This window comes from Felis catus, chromosome F1 (assembly GCF_018350175.1).
Source record: "Felis catus isolate Fca126 chromosome F1, F.catus_Fca126_mat1.0, whole genome shotgun sequence".
NCBI lineage: Eukaryota > Metazoa > Chordata > Mammalia > Carnivora > Felidae > Felis > Felis catus.
The window spans coordinates 9,341,556-9,362,673 of NC_058384.1; the positions used below are offsets into that span (position 1 = coordinate 9,341,556).

General features: G+C 39.0%; 1 protein-coding gene across 1 annotated transcript in view; it reads right to left on the reverse strand.

Annotated features, from left to right (window-relative positions):
* FMN2 (formin 2) overlaps positions 1–21,118 on the reverse strand; it is a 492,613-nt gene that overhangs the window by 273,961 nt on the left and 197,534 nt on the right. The window contains exons 8-9 of the mRNA XM_045048716.1: positions 11,852–11,999; positions 3,232–3,287 (exon numbers count right to left, since the gene is read on the reverse strand). Of these exons, the coding sequence (XP_044904651.1) occupies positions 3,232–3,287; positions 11,852–11,999 (204 nt within the window). The remainder of the gene's footprint in view (positions 1–3,231; positions 3,288–11,851; positions 12,000–21,118) is intronic.

Genomic DNA, 21,118 nt, shown 5'->3' on the forward strand with positions numbered 1-21,118 from the left:
TGGGATTCATTCCTGGGATGCAGGGCTGGTTCAACATTCGCAAATCAATCAACGTGATACATCACATTAATAAAAGAAAAGATAAGAACCATATGATCCTGTCAATTGATGCAGAAAAAGCATTTGACAAAATTCAGCATCCTTTCTTAATAAAAAACCTCGAGAAAGTCGGGATAGAAGGAACATACTTAAACATCATAAAAGCCATTTATGAAAAGCCCCCAGCTAATATCATCCTCAATGGGGAAAAACTGAGAGCTTTCCCCCTGAGATCAGGAACACGACAGGGACGTCCACTCTCACCGCTGTTGTTTAACATAGTGTTGGAAGTGCTAGCCATCAGCAATCAGACAACAAAAGGAAATCAAAGGCATCAAAATTGGCAAAGAGGAAGTCAAGCTTTCACTTTTTGCAGATGACATGATATTATACATGGAAAATCCGGTAGACTCCACCAAAAGTCTGCTAGAACTGATACATGAAGTCAGCAAAGTTGCAGGATACAAAATCAATGTACAGAAATCAGTTGCATTCTTATACACTAACAATGAAGCAACAGAAAGACAAATAAAGAAACTGATCCCATTCACAATTGCACCAAGAAGCGTAAAATACCTAGGAATAAATCTAACCAAAGATGTAAAACATCTGTATGCTGAAAACTATAGAAAGCTTATGAAGGAAATTGAAGAAGATACAAAGAAATGGAAAAACATTCCATGCTCCTGGATTGGAAGAATAAATATTGTTAAAATGTCAATACTACCCAAAGCTATTTACACATTCAATGCAATCCCAATCAAAATTGCACCAGCATTCTACTCGAAGCTAGAACAAACAATCCTAAAATTCATATGGAACCACAAAAGGCCCTGAATAGCCAAAGTAATTTTGAAGAAGAAGACCAAAGCAAGAGGCATCACAATCCCAGAATTTAGCCTCTACTACAAAGCTATAATCATCAAGACAGCATGGTACTGGCACAAAAACAGACACATAGACCAATGGAATAGAATAGAAACCTCAGAAATAGACCCACAAACGTATGGCCAACTCATCTTTGACAAAGCAGGAAAGAATATCCAATGGAAAAAAGACAGTCTCTTTAACAAATGGTGCTGGGAGTACTGGACAGCAACATGCAGAAGATTGAAACTAGACCACTTTCTTACACCATTCACAAAAATAAACTCAAAATGTGTAAAGGACCTGAATGTGAGACAGGAAACCATCAAAACCCTAAAGGAGAAAGCAGGAAAAGACCTCTCTGACCTCAGCCGCAGCAATTTCTTACTCAACACACCCCCAAAGGCGAGGGAATTAAAAGCAAAAAATGAACTATTGGGACCTCATGAAGATAAAAAGCTTCTGCACAGCAAAGGAAACAATCAACAAAACTAAAAGGCAACCAACGGAATGGGAAAAGATCTTTGCAAATGACATATCAGACAAAGGACTAGTATCCAAAATCTATAAAGAGCTCACCAAACTCCACACCTGAAAAACAAATAATCCAGTGAAGAAATGGGCAGAAAACATGAATAGACACTTCTCTAAAAAGACATCCAGATGGCCAACAGGCACATGAAAAGATGCTCAACATCACTCCTCATCAGGGAAATACAAATCAAAACCACACTCAGATATCACCTCACGCCAGTCAGAGTGGCCAAAATGAACAAATCAGGAGACTATAGATGCTGGAGAGGATGTGGAGAAATGGGAACCCTCTTGCACTGTTGGTGGGAATGCAAACTGGTGCAGCCACTCTGGAAAACAGTGTGGAGGTTCCTCAAAAATTAAAAACAGATCTACCCTATGACCCAGCAGTAGCACTGCTAGGAATTTACCCAAGGGATACAGGAGTACTGATGCATAGGGGCACTTGTACCCCAATGTTTATAGCAGCACTCTCAACAACAGCCAAATTGTGGAAAAAGCCTAGATGTCCATCAACTGATGAATGGATAAAGAAATTGTGGTTTATATACACAATGGAGCACTACATGGCAATGAGAAAGAATGAAATATGGCCCTTTGTAGCAACGTGGATGGAACTGGAGAGTGTGATGCTAAGTGAAATAAGCCATACAGAAAAAGACAGATACCATATGTTTTCACTCTTATGTGGATCCTGAGAAACTTAACAGAAACCCATGGGGGAGGGGAAGGGGAAAAAAATGAGGTTAGAGTGGGAGAGAGCGAAAGCATAAGAGACTCTTAAAAACTGAGAACAAACTGAGGGTTGATGGGGGGGTAGGAGGGAGGGAAGTGTAGGTGATGGGCATTGAAGACGGCATCTTTTGGGATGAGCACTGGGTGTTGTATGGAAACCAATTTGACAATAAATTTCATATATTAAAAACAAAAAGAAAAGAAAAGATACTCAACATCACTCATCATCAGGGAAATACAAATCAAAACCACAGTGAGATACCACCTGTCAGAATGGCTAACATTAACAACTCAGGTAACAACAGATGTCAGAGAGGATGTGATGTAAGGAGAATCCTTTTGCAATGTTGATTGGAATGCAAACTGGTGCAGCCACTCTGGAAAACATGAAGTTTCCTCAAATAATTAAAAATAAACTACCCTATGACCCAGCAATTGCACTATTAGGTATTTATCCAAAGGACACAAAAATGTTGATTCAAAGGGACACACGCATGCCAATGTTTATGGCAGCTCTTTCAGCAATAGCCAAATTATGGAGAAAGCCCAAATGTCCATTGACTGATGAATGGATAAAGAATATGTGGCACACACACACACACACACACACACACACACACACAATGGACTATTACCCAGTGATCCAAAAAGAATGAAATCTTGCATTTGCAACAGCGTGGATGGAAATAGAGGGTATTATGCTAAGTGAAGTAAGTCAGAGAAAGACAAATACCATATCATTCCACTCATGTGTAATTTAAGAAACAAAACAGACAAATAGGGGAAGGGAAAGAAAAATAAGATAAAACAGAGAGTGAGACAAGCCATAAGAGACTCTTAAATATAGATAACAAACTGAGGGTAGTTGGAGAGGAGGTGGGGAGGGGAATAGGCTAAAGGGGTGATGGGTAGTAAGGAGGGCACTTGTTGGGTATGAGCAGTGGGTGTTTTATGTAAGTGATGAAGCACTGGCTTCTACTTCTGAAACCAATACTACATTATATGTTAACTAACTTAAATTTAAATGAATAAATTAAAAAAAAAAGATCTTCTTACCTGCTGAACAGCATCTGAACATGTTTTTGGAGTTTCCAAAACAGCAGACTGAGATTCTGGTTTGAAAAAGAAAAAGAGTCAGTATCTTAAAGAAGAAATTTCCCAATTCCTCAATCAGAAAACAAAACTAACTAAAGCATATCTTTAACCAGAAGTACCAAAACATCCAGTTTATCTTCCAATTATACTTCTGTATTATAAAGACATGACTACTTTTCAGCATATATAACACAGATAATGACTAATGCTCACATCATTATTTTTTAAATTAGAATAGCCTCATGCCCTTCTTCAACACACCAATCATAATTATTTTTCTCAACTGCTAGCGTCTATTTTGTGCTAGGAAATACCTGTTGAAACATTCACTTATATTATTTACTTAGCTCAAGTCTGTACAATGATAGAACTCATCAATCTTGAAGGATGGGATTCAGTTGTCTTATCTATTGACAACTTTCCTTCTAATTTCTTTTTTTTTTTCTTATTTTAGAGAGAGAGAGAGCAGACGAGAGAGGGATGGGGGGTGGGGGAGGGGCAGGGAGAATCCTAAGCAGGCTCCACATTCAGCACGAAGCCCAACATGGAGTTCAATCCCACAACCCTGGGATCATTACCTGACCTGAGCTGAAATTAAGAGTTGGACGCTCAAGCCCACTGGGCCACAAAGGTGCCCCCTACCTTCTAATTTCAATAAGAGATAATGAGTACTACCATCGAGTAATAAAGGATTCTGAAAGGATTTTGTTCCTTTATTTGTCATTTAAGAGTCTATGAGACTGTAAATTCATGCTGGAAAACCTAAGGGAAAACAAATTCCAGGATTACTTTTCAAGCTAAGGGACAATTTCTTCTAAGTGAACCTTGCATGAACATTGTAAAACAAAAAATAAAAACAAAAGGACCTTCAGAAGTCCCCAGTGCTCCATGGAGTAGAGTCTGAAAACAACTCATTGTGTCCATCATCGACAATTTACAGTTGAAAAATCAGAGACACAGAATATAAGCAATTGGTGGGAAGCTGGAAGACTAGAGTTTCTCTCCTGTCATATGTCTCCCCAACCACAGCTAGCAAGCAGATCAGACTCCTGACAAGAAATAGCAGTCACTCTTGAGGATAATTTAGACATTCCTAATTTAGCAGCACTCTAGTTGATACATGTGACAATGCTCTAGAAAAATAAAAAAGGGCTTATTATTAAATTTTATAACATATTGTTAAACTACATTGAAAGTTTCCATTTCACTGAAATTAAAGCACAGCATCTGTACAGGCTCTTGGCCTTCTTTCACTTGTCCACAGTCCCTGACCTCTCTGACCACCTCTGCCTTTCCCTACCTGCTCCTGTGGCCACAACAGTCTTCTTGCTGCTCTTTAACATGCTGCCATACTCCCTCCACAGGGTCTCTGCTATAGTGGGATATCTGTATGTCTCCCTTGCCTTGCTCTTTCCCTAGGGCTTCCTAGCCTTCCTAGCAATCTAGTGATGATCAACCTAGTGGTGATCCGACCCACTGTAGCACTTTTCATTGTCTCTTACTTTCTTTAACATGGAACATCACATAATATACTACATAATTCACTTGTTTGCCTCTCCTACTCCACTAGAATATAAGCTCTGTGAAGGCAGGGATTTTTGTCTTTTTTCCCCTCTATTGTCCCTGGCATCTAGAATACTGCCTGGCACACGGTAGGGGCTGAAAGTATTTGCCCAGTAATTATAGGAGTGAATGGAAGAAGTGATCAAAAGAATGATCAAACCATGAAAGGAGGTATCCTGGGAAAGGAAAAAGGGGAGTAAGAATCTTAAAAGGGGCAACATAGATATCACTTTGCCTTTAGCTACTTCCTGCACCTCAGCTAGGGGTGTATCTTTCAAAACAAAAATCATTGAGAAGAGCATGAAGTAGTCACCGACAGATGTCACTGCGGCAATAGAACATTAACAAGTGGCCTTAAAATGCAAGCATTTTCCCAGACAAGTATTGTATTTTTTTCAAGTAATAAAAAATGGATTCTTCTTTCTTATCCTGACAAATCTCTACTCTGAACTTAACACCAGAGTTAGCCAATTTTGAATAAGGGTCCTAAAAACAAAGCCAATCAGCAGTTAATATAAAGCAAATACAAATGCTGGAACACTTTCGTTTTTAGTTACCTGCAAATCCCCAAACTCAACAAACTCTAGATAAAATCCTGGGGCTTTGTTTTGATGGAAAATGCTTTTCTTTCTCTTCTTCCTATTTTGATAGTGCAGGGAGAACTCAATGGAACACCAACAGTTCATTGCATTAGAAATACATACGGTGTTTCCTGCCTTTTTCCCTATAGCTCTAGACCTGGTGACCTGCCCAAAAAAAGCAAATTTCTGGGTTCTGGTGGTAAAGAATGCAGACATTTTATCGGAACAATGAACTAGAAAGACAGCTCAGTCATTTTCCTGAATTCTCCTCCTCCCAAACTTTCAGTTTCCTTCTGTCGAGATGTGTGTTGTAAGTAAGCAATGAACCATGGGAATCCTGCCCCAAGTCAAGAGCACACTGCACACACTGTATGTTAGGCAATTTGACAATAAATTATATATTTTTTAAAAGTAAAGCTATGCTTGTCAGTCAATAAATAAATAAATAACACCTGAACTGAATTCATTCTCCCACCCCCTCCCTTCCACTATATTTCTTATTTCTTTGAATCAGTGTGTTACAACATCTAAGGGAAAGTTACGGCAAAAAAACACTCTCCTCAGAATCATAAAATGAGGCATAGGAATTCTAGAATGTCAAGATTTTAAGATGAAAAAGATGTGTACAGAATAACTGCATTGCAAAACAAAGGTAAAATCAAAGAGAACCAAGAGAAAAGAAAAATAAGAGTTAAGGAGAAGACAAATAAGAAAGAGAAAAAACAAAAGCAGGCATAGTTAGGAGAGAATAAAGAGAAGCATGAGAGACGACACTAAGCGTCGAGTAAAACAAAATGGCATGTTTGCTGCAAATGATAAGTAAGCTGGTTTCTGAGGCGCTACTCAAGGCTAAAGTCATTGGGCAGGTAGATTTAAGAAATCCACTTAGTTCTAACATTCTTAGATTGATCACCTCTGTTACAAAAGCCCATGACACTTGTTACCAATATTCCCCTCCTCCGGCATCCGGGGCTTTCGGGAATTGCCTCCACTTAGCTCTGGAGCTGACAGTCCCCATTACGTATTCATCAACCAAGACGGTTCTTTTTAAAGAGTAACCCAGTAACAAGCTCTCTCAAAGGTACATTTAAAACTGCCAGCTCTTTCACTCACCCTTCTTAAGAATTCAGTAACTAGACTGTTTAAAAACTATTACTGTGAAGCAAAGTAGGAGAAAGAACATTCCTGACAAAACTTTAAGTGTTCTAAATAATCAACAATCTAAAATTCTGGGCTCCCCATAATTCCTCATATGTTTCAGAAACAATCTCTTTATCATCACAAAATAAGCATAAGACCTGTATAACAAAACATACTTGGATGAGTTTGACATTTGTAGAGAGAAAGAAAATGAGTAGGATATGCCTTTCTGCCATGAATGGAAAATAAATTAAATCACCTCTTTAAAACATAAAGTATGACTCCTAAAAAGGAATTAAACAGTCTGTAAAGAGTTTTATAGCATAAGTTTAATGCATAAAATGCATTAAATAAAATACATAAAATGCACTTATGTAAAATTATTAAAATATTGTTTCTTTAATACATCAATTTGATTCAAGTCTAGTCAATTTAATTGAGAAAGAACTTATTAAACTTAAATAATATAATTTATGATTAGCTGCCTAATATATGGCAGATGCTTTTAATTCTGGTATACTATGTCCTTCCACAAATGGTGATGGAGTTAAACATGTAATTTTCTGAAAAGAAACAACCTTATGTCCAGCTTATTTGAGTATCTCATGGTATGGATATGTCCCCTCAATGCCCACAAAGAACATTGACACACAACATTTAGCTTGCATATATAAGAGAGAAATCCAGGCCAAAATCACAAAAAATAAATTTGAAAATGAAGAATTATCTATAGGAGACATGGTCAATCTTTCCTGGTACATTTTATCCCTTGATCAAGTGGGAAGCTGAGGAAATAGAACACTATCAAATCTTCCTGGGTCATTTATAGAATTTCTGCATTACTCCCAACTGAATGTGTATTAAAGCATTCAGACTACTCCTGGAAATGAGTTGATGATACTGTTTGCATTATAGCACACAGAATCTCTCTTATTAGGAACCATCAGAAATACTGCTTCTTTATATAAAAGTCCAGAAAAGACACTGTCGCTTTTAACCTCATGCACACAGAGGATCATTAGGGAATTGTCCCCATTTCCCTTTCTACTTTAAACCTAAAGAAAAATTTCCAACTATCTTTGAAAACTACAAGTCCTTCTGAAGTATATTTGTATACTAGCTGACTTCAGCTTCATCTTATTGTTCCATCCTAAATTTCTTTCAGTTTGATTTCTTTTCTTTTGTCTTCCTTTTGTACGCCTTCAAATCTATTCTGGAGCAAAGGTGGGTTACAGTCCTTTCAGCTAACATGTAAACATGATTTTTAGGATTTCTATATAAAAAGTCCCTACCATGTTTCTACCAGATTTTCTTCTACATATTTTCCTCCAGGATTTCTGTCCCCCAAACCGCCTTCCTAAATACTACTCTACTTGGCCTTTCACATATTCGAAGAAAGATAAGGGGCTTGGTGTTTCAAAGACGTAATAAGTCCCCACACACATCTAGACATCGTGCCTCTATTATGCATAAATTTGAAAATTAAAGTTAATAATCTCTTTGATTTCTGTGAATCCAGTGAATAGCTTTTGAAACTTGGTATTGAGCCCAGAAAACGGTCCATGGGCTGTTTCAGCACACACACAAAACTCTCTCAAATGCTTGCATTTATGTGCTAAGTAGATAGTTATTTAGATCTTTTTCAACAAAAGATCTTAATTTACTGACTTAAACATTTAAACATATACTATGTGCCCAAAGGTCTTGAAATGTTGGGAGTCTTCAACAAAGACAAATATACATAAACAGATAAGTTAAAATACGTAAGTAATTTGAATGATAGAGATATGAATAAAATGTCATGGGACTCCAGAAGAACAACAACCATGGAGGGTGGGGAGGGTGTTATATATATAAGTAAAGGAAAATGAAGAGAGATAAAAGAAAGAGAAAACAAGATAAATGGAAAGGTTTTCTTCTTATCAATGTTTCTGCCACCAAATTTTGCAGAACAATGCTCCCCAATTTCCTTTCCAGCTAGGCTTATCTTTCCAGGAGGCATTCTATAGACTCCAAAAGGTCAATTTTCACACCTTATGCTGATCTGTGAAAACAATGCCAACTGCAAAAGATTCCCAAGAATCTGCAGCCCTTCTCCATATCGCTGGTGGGGAGAGAAATCAAGGCCTTACCTTGACCTCTGCAACTCAAATCCATGTATAGGAGAGTTGGTTCTTTCACCAATATATGAAAGGTGGATAAAAACCTCCCTCACAGAAGGGATTACAAAAAATTAAGTCAGAAGCATGAGAAAAGCAGAAGAGGCAGCAACAGAAAGCTGAATTCGCTGGAGATGTGAATTAGTAATAAATATTAAAAAAGAGCCCAAGACCAAAAAAAAAAAAAAAAGGCAAGAAACAAGTGTTCAAAAAATTTTAAGTGTATTTATTTATTTATTTTGAGAGAGAGAGAAACAAGTGAGGGAGGAACACAAAGAGAAGGAGAGAGAGAGAAAATCCCAAGCAGGCTCCACACTGTCAGCACAGAGCCCAATAGGGGCTCATTCTCATGAACCATCAGATCATGACCTGAGCCAAGTCAAGGGTAGGCTGCTCAACTAATTGAGCTGCCCCGTTATCCCACAAGTTTTCGATTTTCTAAAATCGTAACTGAAAGTCTTTCTTCTTCAGAAAGAAAATAAAGTCACTGAACTCTTTTAAACTAAAATTGAAAGGGGCCACACGTTGCAAATACTGACTTTCACCATGATGTCACTACAAAACAATGTAGAGCAATTGTCATTAAGTGTACTGCAAATAGTTAATAAATGGCCCCAGAATCAGAATACCCCATGGAGTCACAGCAGGAAAAGTTTAGAAAAGTACCATTATATCATTTGAACAAGAGAAAGCTATATAGCTATTGAGGTTTATAACAGATCAACTGGAGAAAAACAAATCACTACATGAAATTATTTTCTACTTACCCCCATCATCCTCTTCAAGAATGCATATTTTAAAAGGATACAAGTTATTATATTAAAAATTACTTTCTCTGTCATTTTATAAGCTACACCAAACAACAAAGAAAAAACTAAGTGACAAATTTCCTAGTATCAATTCCAACTATTATCTTTTACCAAACTAAAATGTATATTATCACTACCTTTCAGTCTAGTCCTCCTCCAGTATACAAAATCAATAATATAAAATATTTCATAACATTTTTAAAGTACCTTAAAATTTTAGAAGAGAATATAAATGTTTCAGAAAAGTGGAGAAAGACATACTAGAGAAGAATAAAATGAAAATACCACACTAATCATGATGTAAAACACAGGACATGGACAACTGTTAAGAGAACTCTCAATGAAACTGTAATTTAGTTCTTCTGTATCTATACCTGGCTATTTCCTGCCAAGTAATCAATGTAACTTTTAACATGAATAATACAGTGTACTTAACAGGATCAATACTTTTAGTTGTGTGGTTTTTTTTTTTATTTGTAATGTTTATTTTTGAGAGAGAGAGCAAGCGGGGGAGGGGCAGAGAGCGAGGGAGACACAAAATTTGAAGCAGGCTCCAGGTTCTGAGCTGTCAGCATAGAGCCTGATGCGGGGCTCAAACTCATGAACCATGAGATCATGACCTGAGCCGAAGTCGCCCAACCAACTGAGCCACCCCAGGCGCCCCTGTGTTTTTCTTTTTAAAACGAAATACACTTTTATGTAATTGCTTTATTCTCAGGTGCCATCATGTTAGAACCCTTCATCTCTGAAGATATTTGCATTAAGGAATCTACCTTGGCCCTTGATCGACTGTACTGTGTTATAAGAAATTCAGAGCCCTACATGGAACAACATTTCCTACCTCCTATCTTTCATTTGTTGCTCATCTTAGGGAGTACAGTCCATCGAGTGAACACTAAGCAGTGTTTCAAAAGCATCTGACATTAAAAAGGGGTCATTCTGGGTTGGGTGTGGGCCCCCCATTCTGGGCTTCAGTAGAAAGAAGAAAGACATAAGTGCATCCCTCCAGAGACTAGGGTAAATACAGGATTATAAACACTGAGTTTGCTTTGCAGACCTTTGGAAAAGAGCCTAGAATAAAATCCTTAACACTGTGGGTTATTGTTGGTTTTAAAGGGAACTCATGAGGAAGTAATAAATAATGATGTGAAATAATGAAAATAATTATAATAACCATAGCAAACACTTATACCAAGCCCAATGCAACATTCTGGATGCTAATTCTATGCTTTAACATGCATTAAGTCATATAATTCTCAAAACAGCCCTATGTAGTAGATGCTATTCTTACTGACATTTGACAGATGAGGAAACTGAGTACAGGGATTAAGAAATTTGCCCAAGGTTACAAAGCTGGTAAATGATATTTCATGCTATACTCTGTTATTACAAGTCCAAATTGAGTTTCTAATGACTTTTTCTCTATAAGTCAATGTGGGGGGAAATCAAAATTCTTAACTCTAACACTCATGCTACTATTTTAGGAAAATTTGGTGATAGATAGATATCTGAATAGTAATGATGCCCTTCAATTTACTCTCCACTTATGGATCAGTCTACTGAGAAGTCAGAAATTTATTATACCAAACTGAAAACTTTTTAGAAAGGAATTAAACAACCAAATTTCATAAAACATTGCTGCACAAATGTGATTCTTAATTCTTAAGACAAATACAAAGTGCTTTCCCACTTTCAGGCTCCATATAAAGCTGACAGTAATCTTTCTATCTTCCCAGCCAATAATACAAAATGCTTTAAAAGACAACAAAAGATGCAAAGAGAAAAACAACCAAAAAGAAAAATCTTGAGATACATTGGAACACAGTACAGTTTTTAAAAGATTACTCAAAATTTAGATTTAGTGAAACTTGTATCTCTATGTCCTCATTATCTCTGAAGTTAAGAAAGGATCAAGAAAAGCACAAGAAAGGCAATACAGGAAGAGAGTCAGAGTGGAGAGGTAAGGTGGCCACCATCTTCGAAGGCAATAGACAGAAATTTCCTTTTGGCATTCTCGGCCCAACTCAGGATGTGGAGCCTCAACCTCAGGTGGTGGCTACCCCTGGCCACCTGAAGCAGTAATTCACAAACTTTTATATACACGATAATAACTGGACAATTCCAGTGCCCTATCCCCTAGAATTCTAACTCAGCAGCCTTGAAAGTGGAGCATAAGAATTTCCAATTTAACAAGACTCCTACTGATTTTGTTGGAGTTAGCTGCAGATCATAATCTCAGAAATACAGAAGAGAAATTTAAGACTTAGTACCCAGTAAGCACTGCACAGTACTTTACATCACACACTTTTAGAACATTCTGGGCTCCTACCTGTTTCAACATCCTTAGACCTGTGTTCTTCATCAGGAGGTGTAGACGGTGGCCAAACAGGTGGGACTCGTCGGGGAAACTGCCCTTCTGTGTAATCCAGTGAGTGAGTGGGTTGGCTGACTGCAGCCCAGGTGTAAAGTTGATCTTGCTATATTTAAAATTTTTTAAATAAAAATAAAAAAAATAAAATGTAAAGCTATTTTAATTCAATCATGAAAAAATGAAGTTTTTTTAATTGTTACATTACAACATCATTTTTATCTTATACATACATATGCAGGGTGTGTGTGTGTGTGTGTGTGTGTGTGTATCAAACATTAAAACAGCATTGCCTACTATCCAATGTAGATTCATGGTGGCCACATTCATTCACACAATTATTTCAATTTCATAACCATACTTGTCTCAAATTTTTCTTTCTTTTTCAATTTATTTATTTATTTATTTTTTCAACGTTTATTTATTTTTGGGACAGAGAGAGACAGAGCATGAACGGGGGAGGGGCAGAGAGAGAGGGAGACACAGAATCGGAAACAGGCTCCAGGCTCCGAGCCATCAGCCCAGAGCCTGACTCGGGGCTCGAACTCCCGGACCGCGAGATCGTGACCTGGCTGAAGTCGGACGCCCAACCGACTGCGCCACCCAGGCGCCCCCAATTTATTTTTTTTTTAAATATTTTGAGACAAAGAGAGAGAGAGTGCATGGGGGAGGGGCTAGCACAGAGAATCCCAAGCAGACTCCACGCTGTCAGGACAGAGCCTGAATCAGAACTCAATCTCATGAACCATGAGATCATGACCTGAACTGAAACTAAGAGTTGTAATCTTAACTGACTGAGCCACCCAGGCACATCTCAATTTATTTTCTATAGAAAAATATAATTTTTTTTGTGGTGGAGATTCCGTGTGCATCTGCAAGGAAATATAAGACCAGAAAATCCAGACATTCAGAGAACTCCCTGAACTAGAATCTTTAAGACATTTGAATATGATGTCCCTTTAAAATCTGTTTAAACACTTGTGGCAAAGTCAAAGGACAGGCTGTACTTGGGCACCACAGAACAATAATAGCTTCCTTGCCTTCAACAACAAAAAGCCTAGGAAACCAACTTATCATGGGTCCAGGCTTCAAAATGTTTGGGACAAAAACCACGAAAAAGTAAATGAACTTGCCAAGAGTAAAAAAATTGGACAGGGATCTTCTGGCAAAGAAAGTGCTTCCCAGCTGAAGACTAACAGAATCTGGACAGAATGAGAAGGCTCATAACTACACCTAATGCCAGGAAGCAAAGTGGAAATCTCACAAAGGAGGCCACTTTGAGGCCTATAAACACCTTGGAAAACTTCTCATTAGGATTTCGGAATAACATGTTTAACCATTTTAGGATGCATGCACTCAAAATATACATGCCCTAGGTTCTCTCCATGATATTTTCCTTACTTGTAGGTATATTTGTCTATAGCTTATGGTCAACCTAAAGTAAAACAAAGAGAATAACAGTATTGTAGAGGTGAAGAGCAAATGAAAAACAAAACAAAACAAACAACAACAACAAAAAACCGTACCGTAACCACTGTGTTGAGACTATAAAGCAAATGGGGTTAACCCAGGACAGGCATTGCCATTTCTAAAATGCATTTAACAAATTAATCTAATAAATTCACAAATTATTGATCAGCATAGACAGTAAGACACAGTGTATATATCTGTAGTTTAAGCTTTAACTTTACAGACACTGGCCCTATTTGAGAATTCAGATTCTTGGATTTGGCTAGTATTACATAAGGGTCACATTGCAGACCTGGCTAAGCATTTCAGCTTTCCATATTGTTTGAACTGTTCATACACATTTTTTGAATGTTTATTTATTTTTGAGAGAGAGACAGAGTGCAAGTGGGGGAGGGGCAGAGAGAGAGGGAGACACAGAATCCAAAGCAGGCTCCAGGCTCCAAGCTGTCAGCACAGACGTGGGGCTCAAACACATGAACCGTGAGATCGTGACCTGAGTCCAAGTTAGACGCTTAACCGACTGAGCCACCCAGGCGCCCCATTCAACTATTCCTCTCTTGATCGACAGCAAACGCTTTGCTTTTCAGCCTACTGCGTGTCAGAAATAGCTTTTCGCCGGTGAAATTAGTAGTTTGTTTAATTAACATGATGTTGGAAATGAGATCTCAGTAGTGAAACTGAAGTAATTCCGTCTACGAGGATTGACAAAAATATCAGAGAATATCCTCATTCTTACAAGAACAGAGTAAGACTTGGGTGAGGGATGATGTCAAGGCTTGATGCTCTGACAGCGGTGCGTCCAGCCACTGCTTTAGGAAAATGTCTCCTTGCCTGCTGCCAAACGTTAGGCACAGAATCCTGCCTCTTTCGTTTCTGCAACACCTAAACCTTTCATGGAAAGTGTAGTCAAGCACCTACCCAGGCAGCAAGCTATACGTTCCCTGACAAAGCAACTCTTGCCTAGAGAGCTTTATCATCCTAATAACAGACCCACTCAGCCTCTGACTTTGTGCCACACGAAAGAGGCAGCAACACCTAAGGGGATAAACGGTTTCACTTTAGGATTGCACAGTTCACCAAAACACAAAGTATATTGAAAGCACTTTATAAAACTTCATATAAACAAACAGCAACAACAACAAATTCAGTTCAGTCTGGTTTTTTAGCTACGCTCCAGTATTGTAACATATCACCATGCTATGATGGTAATCTCAAAACCCTTCCTTCATAGCAGAGCTCTACTAGCAGAAAATAAGCAAAACACAAATTTCTTTTGTGGCTTTTTAACACCTACAAATGCCACCTCTTCAACCTAGCATTTAATTTTTTCTATATGACTCTCATCCACCCACCCAAATCCATCCCTCCATGTTCCCTAAGTCAAACCTCACTCCATTACCATAACTCCCCAGTTCTCCCCATTATGGAATGTAATCTCTCAGTAAAAGTCTAGCTGAAGCTCCGCCTCACATGGGCCACTCATGCATCAGAACGCTGATACAGCACCCTGCCACCATTCATTTTCAGAAGTAACGGTATGCCTTCCAGGATGGTGGCATAACACCTTACGGAGTGCATCTAATCTTTCCTCAAATTGACTGAAAACTCCTTCAGCCTATGAAGTATGCACACAGGTCCTACAAATCTCCCCTAGCAATTGACAACGCTAGGATGACTACATAAAAGCCACTTAACTGAACTAACAGAATTGGCAGATAAAAAAGAAGTAAAAAGATGGCTTGTCCGTATGAGCAACGGCAGTAGCTCATTTTCTTCCTATACATAACAAGATACCAAAAAGGTACTTTCTGGATGCCACATGGAAAACAAATCTATTATATTATCTGTTTTATCTAAACCTATCAGCAATTATGCAATATAAAGAAAAATAGGAACAGGGTCAACCTGGAAGCAAAGTAGGGGGACCCGAAGTTCCCCCATCCCTCAAACACAGCAGTGTTGAGGTCAGAGAACTTGGAATTCCAAGAGTATGAGCTGCAGAGTGACAGAGACATCTCCAGGGGCCCATGGGGACAACTTGGTGGGCCACAGGTGCACGATTGAAAACTTGGAGAGATAAAATGGGAGGCATAGGAAGACAGGGCAGGGATCCCTTTCTTTGAAGAGACAAAAGGAAGAGAAAGAGAGGCTGTAGGACTGTATTTGGACCAGAGAAAACCCATGGACCGGGGAACAGAAAAAAAAGAGACAGATCTAATTTCTAAGTGCCTGGCTTTCTCTGGACTGGGGCCAGCTGCCCTGTTGATGTGCCTGGGGAGAAGGGGAGCCAGTCCCACTCTTGGTAACTAGCACAGAGGTGCAGTCCTCAGTGAGAGGAAGCAATCCCCTCCCTTGAGTGCTCTCTGAAGAAGGCATATAGCCATTCCAAGGACAAAAGACCCACCAGTCAGAGGCCCTTTGTCAGCTGGTTGGGCTGAGGGGCTCTACCCTAGAACCAGGGTGTACAGGTGGGATCCTTTAAGACTGATGGTTTGAATCCCAACCAAGCACCAGGGAAGCACAGGAGACTGTGGAGTGAGACAGACGGCCTCGTTTGCACCAGCTCAGCACTGTGGGGGGAGCCAGAGGCCCTCTATCACTGGGGTGGAGTGGCATTTTTCTGGAACTGGGGTGAGCAGAGCGAGATCCTCTAAGACAATGGGGTTTGAATCCCAGCCATGTGCCGGGGAGGTGCAGGAGATGGTGGAGTGGGACAAATCACCCTGTTCCCGCCCATGCAGCACTGTGAGGAGCCAGAGGCCCTTTGTAATCTGGCTGGGCAGAGTGACACTTCCCTGAAACCGTGGGCATGTAGTGGGACCCTTTAAGACATGGGGGTTTGTGGGGTGCCTGGGTGGCGCAGTCGGTTAAGCGTCCGACTTCAGCCAGGTCACGATCTCGCGGCCCGTGAGTTCGAGCCCCGTGTCAGGCTCTGGGCTGATGGCTCGGAGCCTGGAGCCTGTTTCCGATTCTGTGTCTCCCTCTCTCTCTGCCCCTCCCCCGTTCATGCTCTGTCTCTCTCTGTCCCAAAAATAAATAAAAATAATAATAAAAAAAAAAACGTTGAAAAAAAAGACATGGGGGTTTGAATCCCGCTGAGCACCTGGGAGGTGCAAGAGACTGTGGAGCAGAACATACCCAGGCTGCTCCCACATGCACAGCACCGTGCAGATGGCTTAAACAGAGTGTTTGGGACACCCGGTCTGGGGAGGAGAGACTGGGGTGTCACCATTTTTATCCCCATCACCAACAAGATGAGGCTCTAGGGAACAAAGGGCCCACAGTGGAGGCAGGACCTGCCTGCTACCAAGCCACACCCCTCCAAGTCTGGTCACTGTGAATTTACCAGTGTTTGACTGGCACTGGCCAACCAGACAACCCCTTCCTCCAGACCAGCACAGCCACTGGCTCCAAGGCACCCAGCGGTTTTGCATTTTCTGATTTGCTTCTTGGTCAATTCTTATTTTATATATATATATTCCTTTTTATTTCCTTCCTTTCCTTCCTCTAGTTTCTTTGTTCTCTAGTCTGGTTATTCTGGTTGTTGGTTTCTTTAAGCAGACATATTGAATCTATTATTTTTACACCTCTTCTGTATCTCCTTCTTATTTATCTTCCTCTCTCTCTCTCAGGATTAAGTCATATGGTTACTCTGTCTGGTCAATTTTCTTTTTTTTTTTTTCTTTATGCCCACCCCTGTCATTTCTCTCTTTGTATGGGATAAGGCTTCTTCCACCACCACCCTCTTTTTAAAATTGTTTTTCCAGGGTTACTTCATGGTGGAAGGTCTAAACCACTATTAAAAGTAGGGAGACAAAGCAACCAGAGTCACAACAACAGAGAGCATGTAACATATTACGAAAACACCTCCTGAAAGGCCAGGCCCTGGACAGTGTATAACCCCTTTTTAATATAGTAGTGCTCGCAGGTACAGGACACATTAACAAACTATTACAACAAGTAAGGGACGGAATACTAGCCAAAATGATGAAAAGGAAGAATTCACCTCAAAAGAAACTCCAGGAAGAATGGCGGCCAGAGAATTGCTCAAAACAGATATAAACAAGATATTTGCTAAGAATTTAGAATAATAGGCATAAGATTAATCACTGGACTTGAAAAAAAAAAACAGAGGACAGCAGAGAATCTATTGCTGCAGAGATCAAGGAACTAAGAAATAGTCGTGACGAATTAAAAATGCTATAAAGCAGGTGCAAAATAAACTAATTGCAGTAAGAACAAGATGAAAGAAGCAGAGTGGAGAATAAATGAAATAGAAGATAAAATTATGGAAAATGATAAAGCCGAGAAAAAGAGAGACAAGAAAATATTAGACCATGAGGGGAGAATAAGAGAACGAAGTGATTCAATGAAACTTAATAATATCCATATCATAGGAGTTCCAGAAAAAGAGAGAGAGAAAGGGGCAGAAAGATTACTTGAATAAATTATAAATGAGAACGTTCCTATTCTGTGGAAGGAAGCAGATATCCAACTCAAGGAGGCACAGAAAACTCCCTTCAGATTTAACAGGAATAGGTCTTCTCCATGGCATCTCATAGTGAAACTGGCAAAATACAAAGATAAAGAGGGAATTCTGAAAGCAGCTAGGGACAAATGGACCTTAAACTACAAGGGTAGGCACATAAAGGTAGTAGCAGACCTGTCCGCCAAAACTCAGCAGGCCAGAAGGGAGTGGCAGGAAACATTCAATGTGCTGAATAGGAAAAATAGGCAGCCAAGAATTCTCTATCCAGCAAGGCTGCATCCAGAATAGAAGGAAGGATAAAGGCTTTCCCAGACAGACAAAAACTGAGGGAGTTCATGACCACTAAACCAGCCGTGCAAGAGATCGTAAGGGGTACTCTGTGAGTGGAATGCTGCAAAGACTACAAAAGACCAGACACATCACCACAACCATGAAACCTACAAATAACACAAGGACACTAAATCCATATCTTTCAATAATAATGCTGAATGTAAAAGGACTAAATGCTCCAATTAAAAGACAGAGGGTATCAGAATGGATTAAAAAACAAGATCCAGGAGCGCCTGGGTGGCTCAGTCAGTTAGGTGTCTGACTCAGCTCAGGTCATGACCTCAGGGTTTGTGAGTTCAAGCCCTGTGTCGGGCTCTATGCTGACAGGCTCAGAACCTGGATCCTGCTTCAGATTCTGTGTCTCCCTCTCTCTCTGCCCCTCCCCCACTCACGCTCTGTCTCTGTCTCTCTCAAAAATAAATAAACATTAAAAAAATTTTTAAAAAAACAAGATCCATCTATATGCTGTCTACAAGAGAACCATTTTTAGACCTAAGGACAACTTCAGATTGAAAGTGAGGGGATGGAGAACCATCTATCATGTTATGGAAGTCAAAAGAAAGCTGGAGTAGCTATACTTACATCACACAAACTAGATTTAAACTAAAGTCTGTAAGAAGAGATGAAGAGGGGTATTTTATCATATTTATGTGGTCTATCCATCAAGAAGAGCTAACAATTATAAATGTTTATGCCCCCAATTGAATTCACCCAAATATATAAAATAATTAATCACAAACATAAGCAATCTTATTAATAAGAATATGGTAATTTCAGGGGACTTAGTGAATGGACAGATCTTCTAGGCAAAATAAAAAAAAAAAAAAAAACAATGGCCTTGAAGGATCCATTGGACCAGATGGACTTGACAGATACATTCAGAACTTTTCATCCAAAAGAAGCAGTATACACATTCTTCTCAAGTGCACATGCAAAATTCTCCCAGATAGATCACATACTGGATCATGAGAGAGGCCTCCATAAAAATAAAAGAATTGAGATCACACCATGCATATTTGCAAATAACAATGCTATGACACTTGAAATCAAGTTTGAAATCGTTTCAATCACAAGAAAAAAATTGGAAAACACCAAAGGAATGGAGGTTAAAGAGCAACCTACTAAACAATGAATGGGTCAGCCAGGCAATTAAAAAAGAAATTTAAAAAAACATATGGAAGCAAATGAAAATGAAAACACAGCAGTCCAAACTCTTTGGGATGCAGCAAAGGCAGTCCTAACAGGAAAATACACTGCAATCCAGGCCTATCTCAAGAAACAAGAAAAATCCCAAATACAAAACCTAATGACTCATCTAAAGGAATTAGAAGCAGAACAGCAAAGAAACAAAGAAACCCCATGGCCAGCAGAGAAGAGAAATAAAGATTAGAGCAGAAATATAGACTTTTTTTAAAAAGGTAGAATACATCAATGAATGAAAGAACTGGGTTTTTGAAAAAATAAACAAAATTGATAAACCCCTAGCCAAACTTCTCAAAAAAGAAAAGAGAGGACCCAAATAGATTAAATCACAAAGGAAAAAGGACAGATCACATCAACACCACAGAAATACAAACAATTATCAGAGAACACTATGACAAATTGCATGCCAACAAACTGGACAACCTGGAAAAAATGGACAAATTCCTAGACACCCTCACAGTAACAAAACTCAAATGGGAAGAAATAGAAAATTTGAACAGACCCATAACCAACAAATTGAATCAGTTGTCAAAAATCTCCCAACAAATAAGAGTCCTGGACCAGATGGCTTCCCAGGGGAATTCTATCAGACATTTAAGACAGAGTTAATACCTATACTTCTCAAGCTATTCCAAAAAATATAAATGAAATGAAAGCTTCCAGACTCATTCTATGAGGCCAGCATTATGCTGATTCCCAAACTAGAGAGAGAGCCCAATAAAAAGGAGAATCACATGTGGATGCAAAAATTCTCAAGAAGATACTAGCAAATCAAATTCAACAGCATATAAAAAGAATTATTCACCATGATCAAGTGGGATTCATTCCTTGCCTGCAGGGCTGGTAATTCTATACATCACATTAGTAGAAGAAAGGATAAGAACCACATGATCCTGTCAATAGATGCAGAAAAAAGCATTTGAGAAAATACAGTATCCTTTCTTAATTAAAACCCTCAAGTTGGGATAGAAGGAACATACATAGCTTAACATCATAAAAGCCATATATGAAAAGCCCACAATTAATATAATCCTCAGTGGGGAAAAACTTTCCCCCTGAGATCAGGAACATGACGGGGATGTGCACTCTCACCATTGTTTAACATAGTGTTGGAAGTACTTGCCTCAGCAATCCAACAACATGAAATAAAAGGCATCCAAATTGGGCAAAGAATAAGTCAAGCTTTCACTTTTTGCAGATGAAATGATATTCTACATGGAAAACCCAATAGACTCCACCAAAAAGATGCTAGAACTGATACATGAATTCAGCAAAGTCGCAGGGTACAAAAGCAATGCACAGAAATGGGTTGCATTTCTATACACCAATAATGAAGCAGCAGAAAGGGGAATAAAGAAATCAGTCTCATTTACAATTGGACCAAGAACCATAAAATACCTAGGAATAAACTTAACCAAAAATGTAAAATATCTGTATGCTGAAAACTATAGTAAGCTTATGAAGGAAATTGAAGAAGACACAAAGAGATGGAAAAACATTCCATGCTCATGGATTGGAAGAATATATATTGTTAAAATGTCAATACTATCCAAAGCGATCTACACAATCAGTGCAACACCAATCAAAATTGCACCAGCATTCTAGTCAACGATAGGACAAACAATCCTAAAATTTGTATGGAACCACAAAAGACCCTGAATAGCCAAAGCAATCCTGAATAAGAAAACCAAAGCTTGAGGGGCGCCTGGGTGGCGCAGTCGGTTAAGCGTCCGACT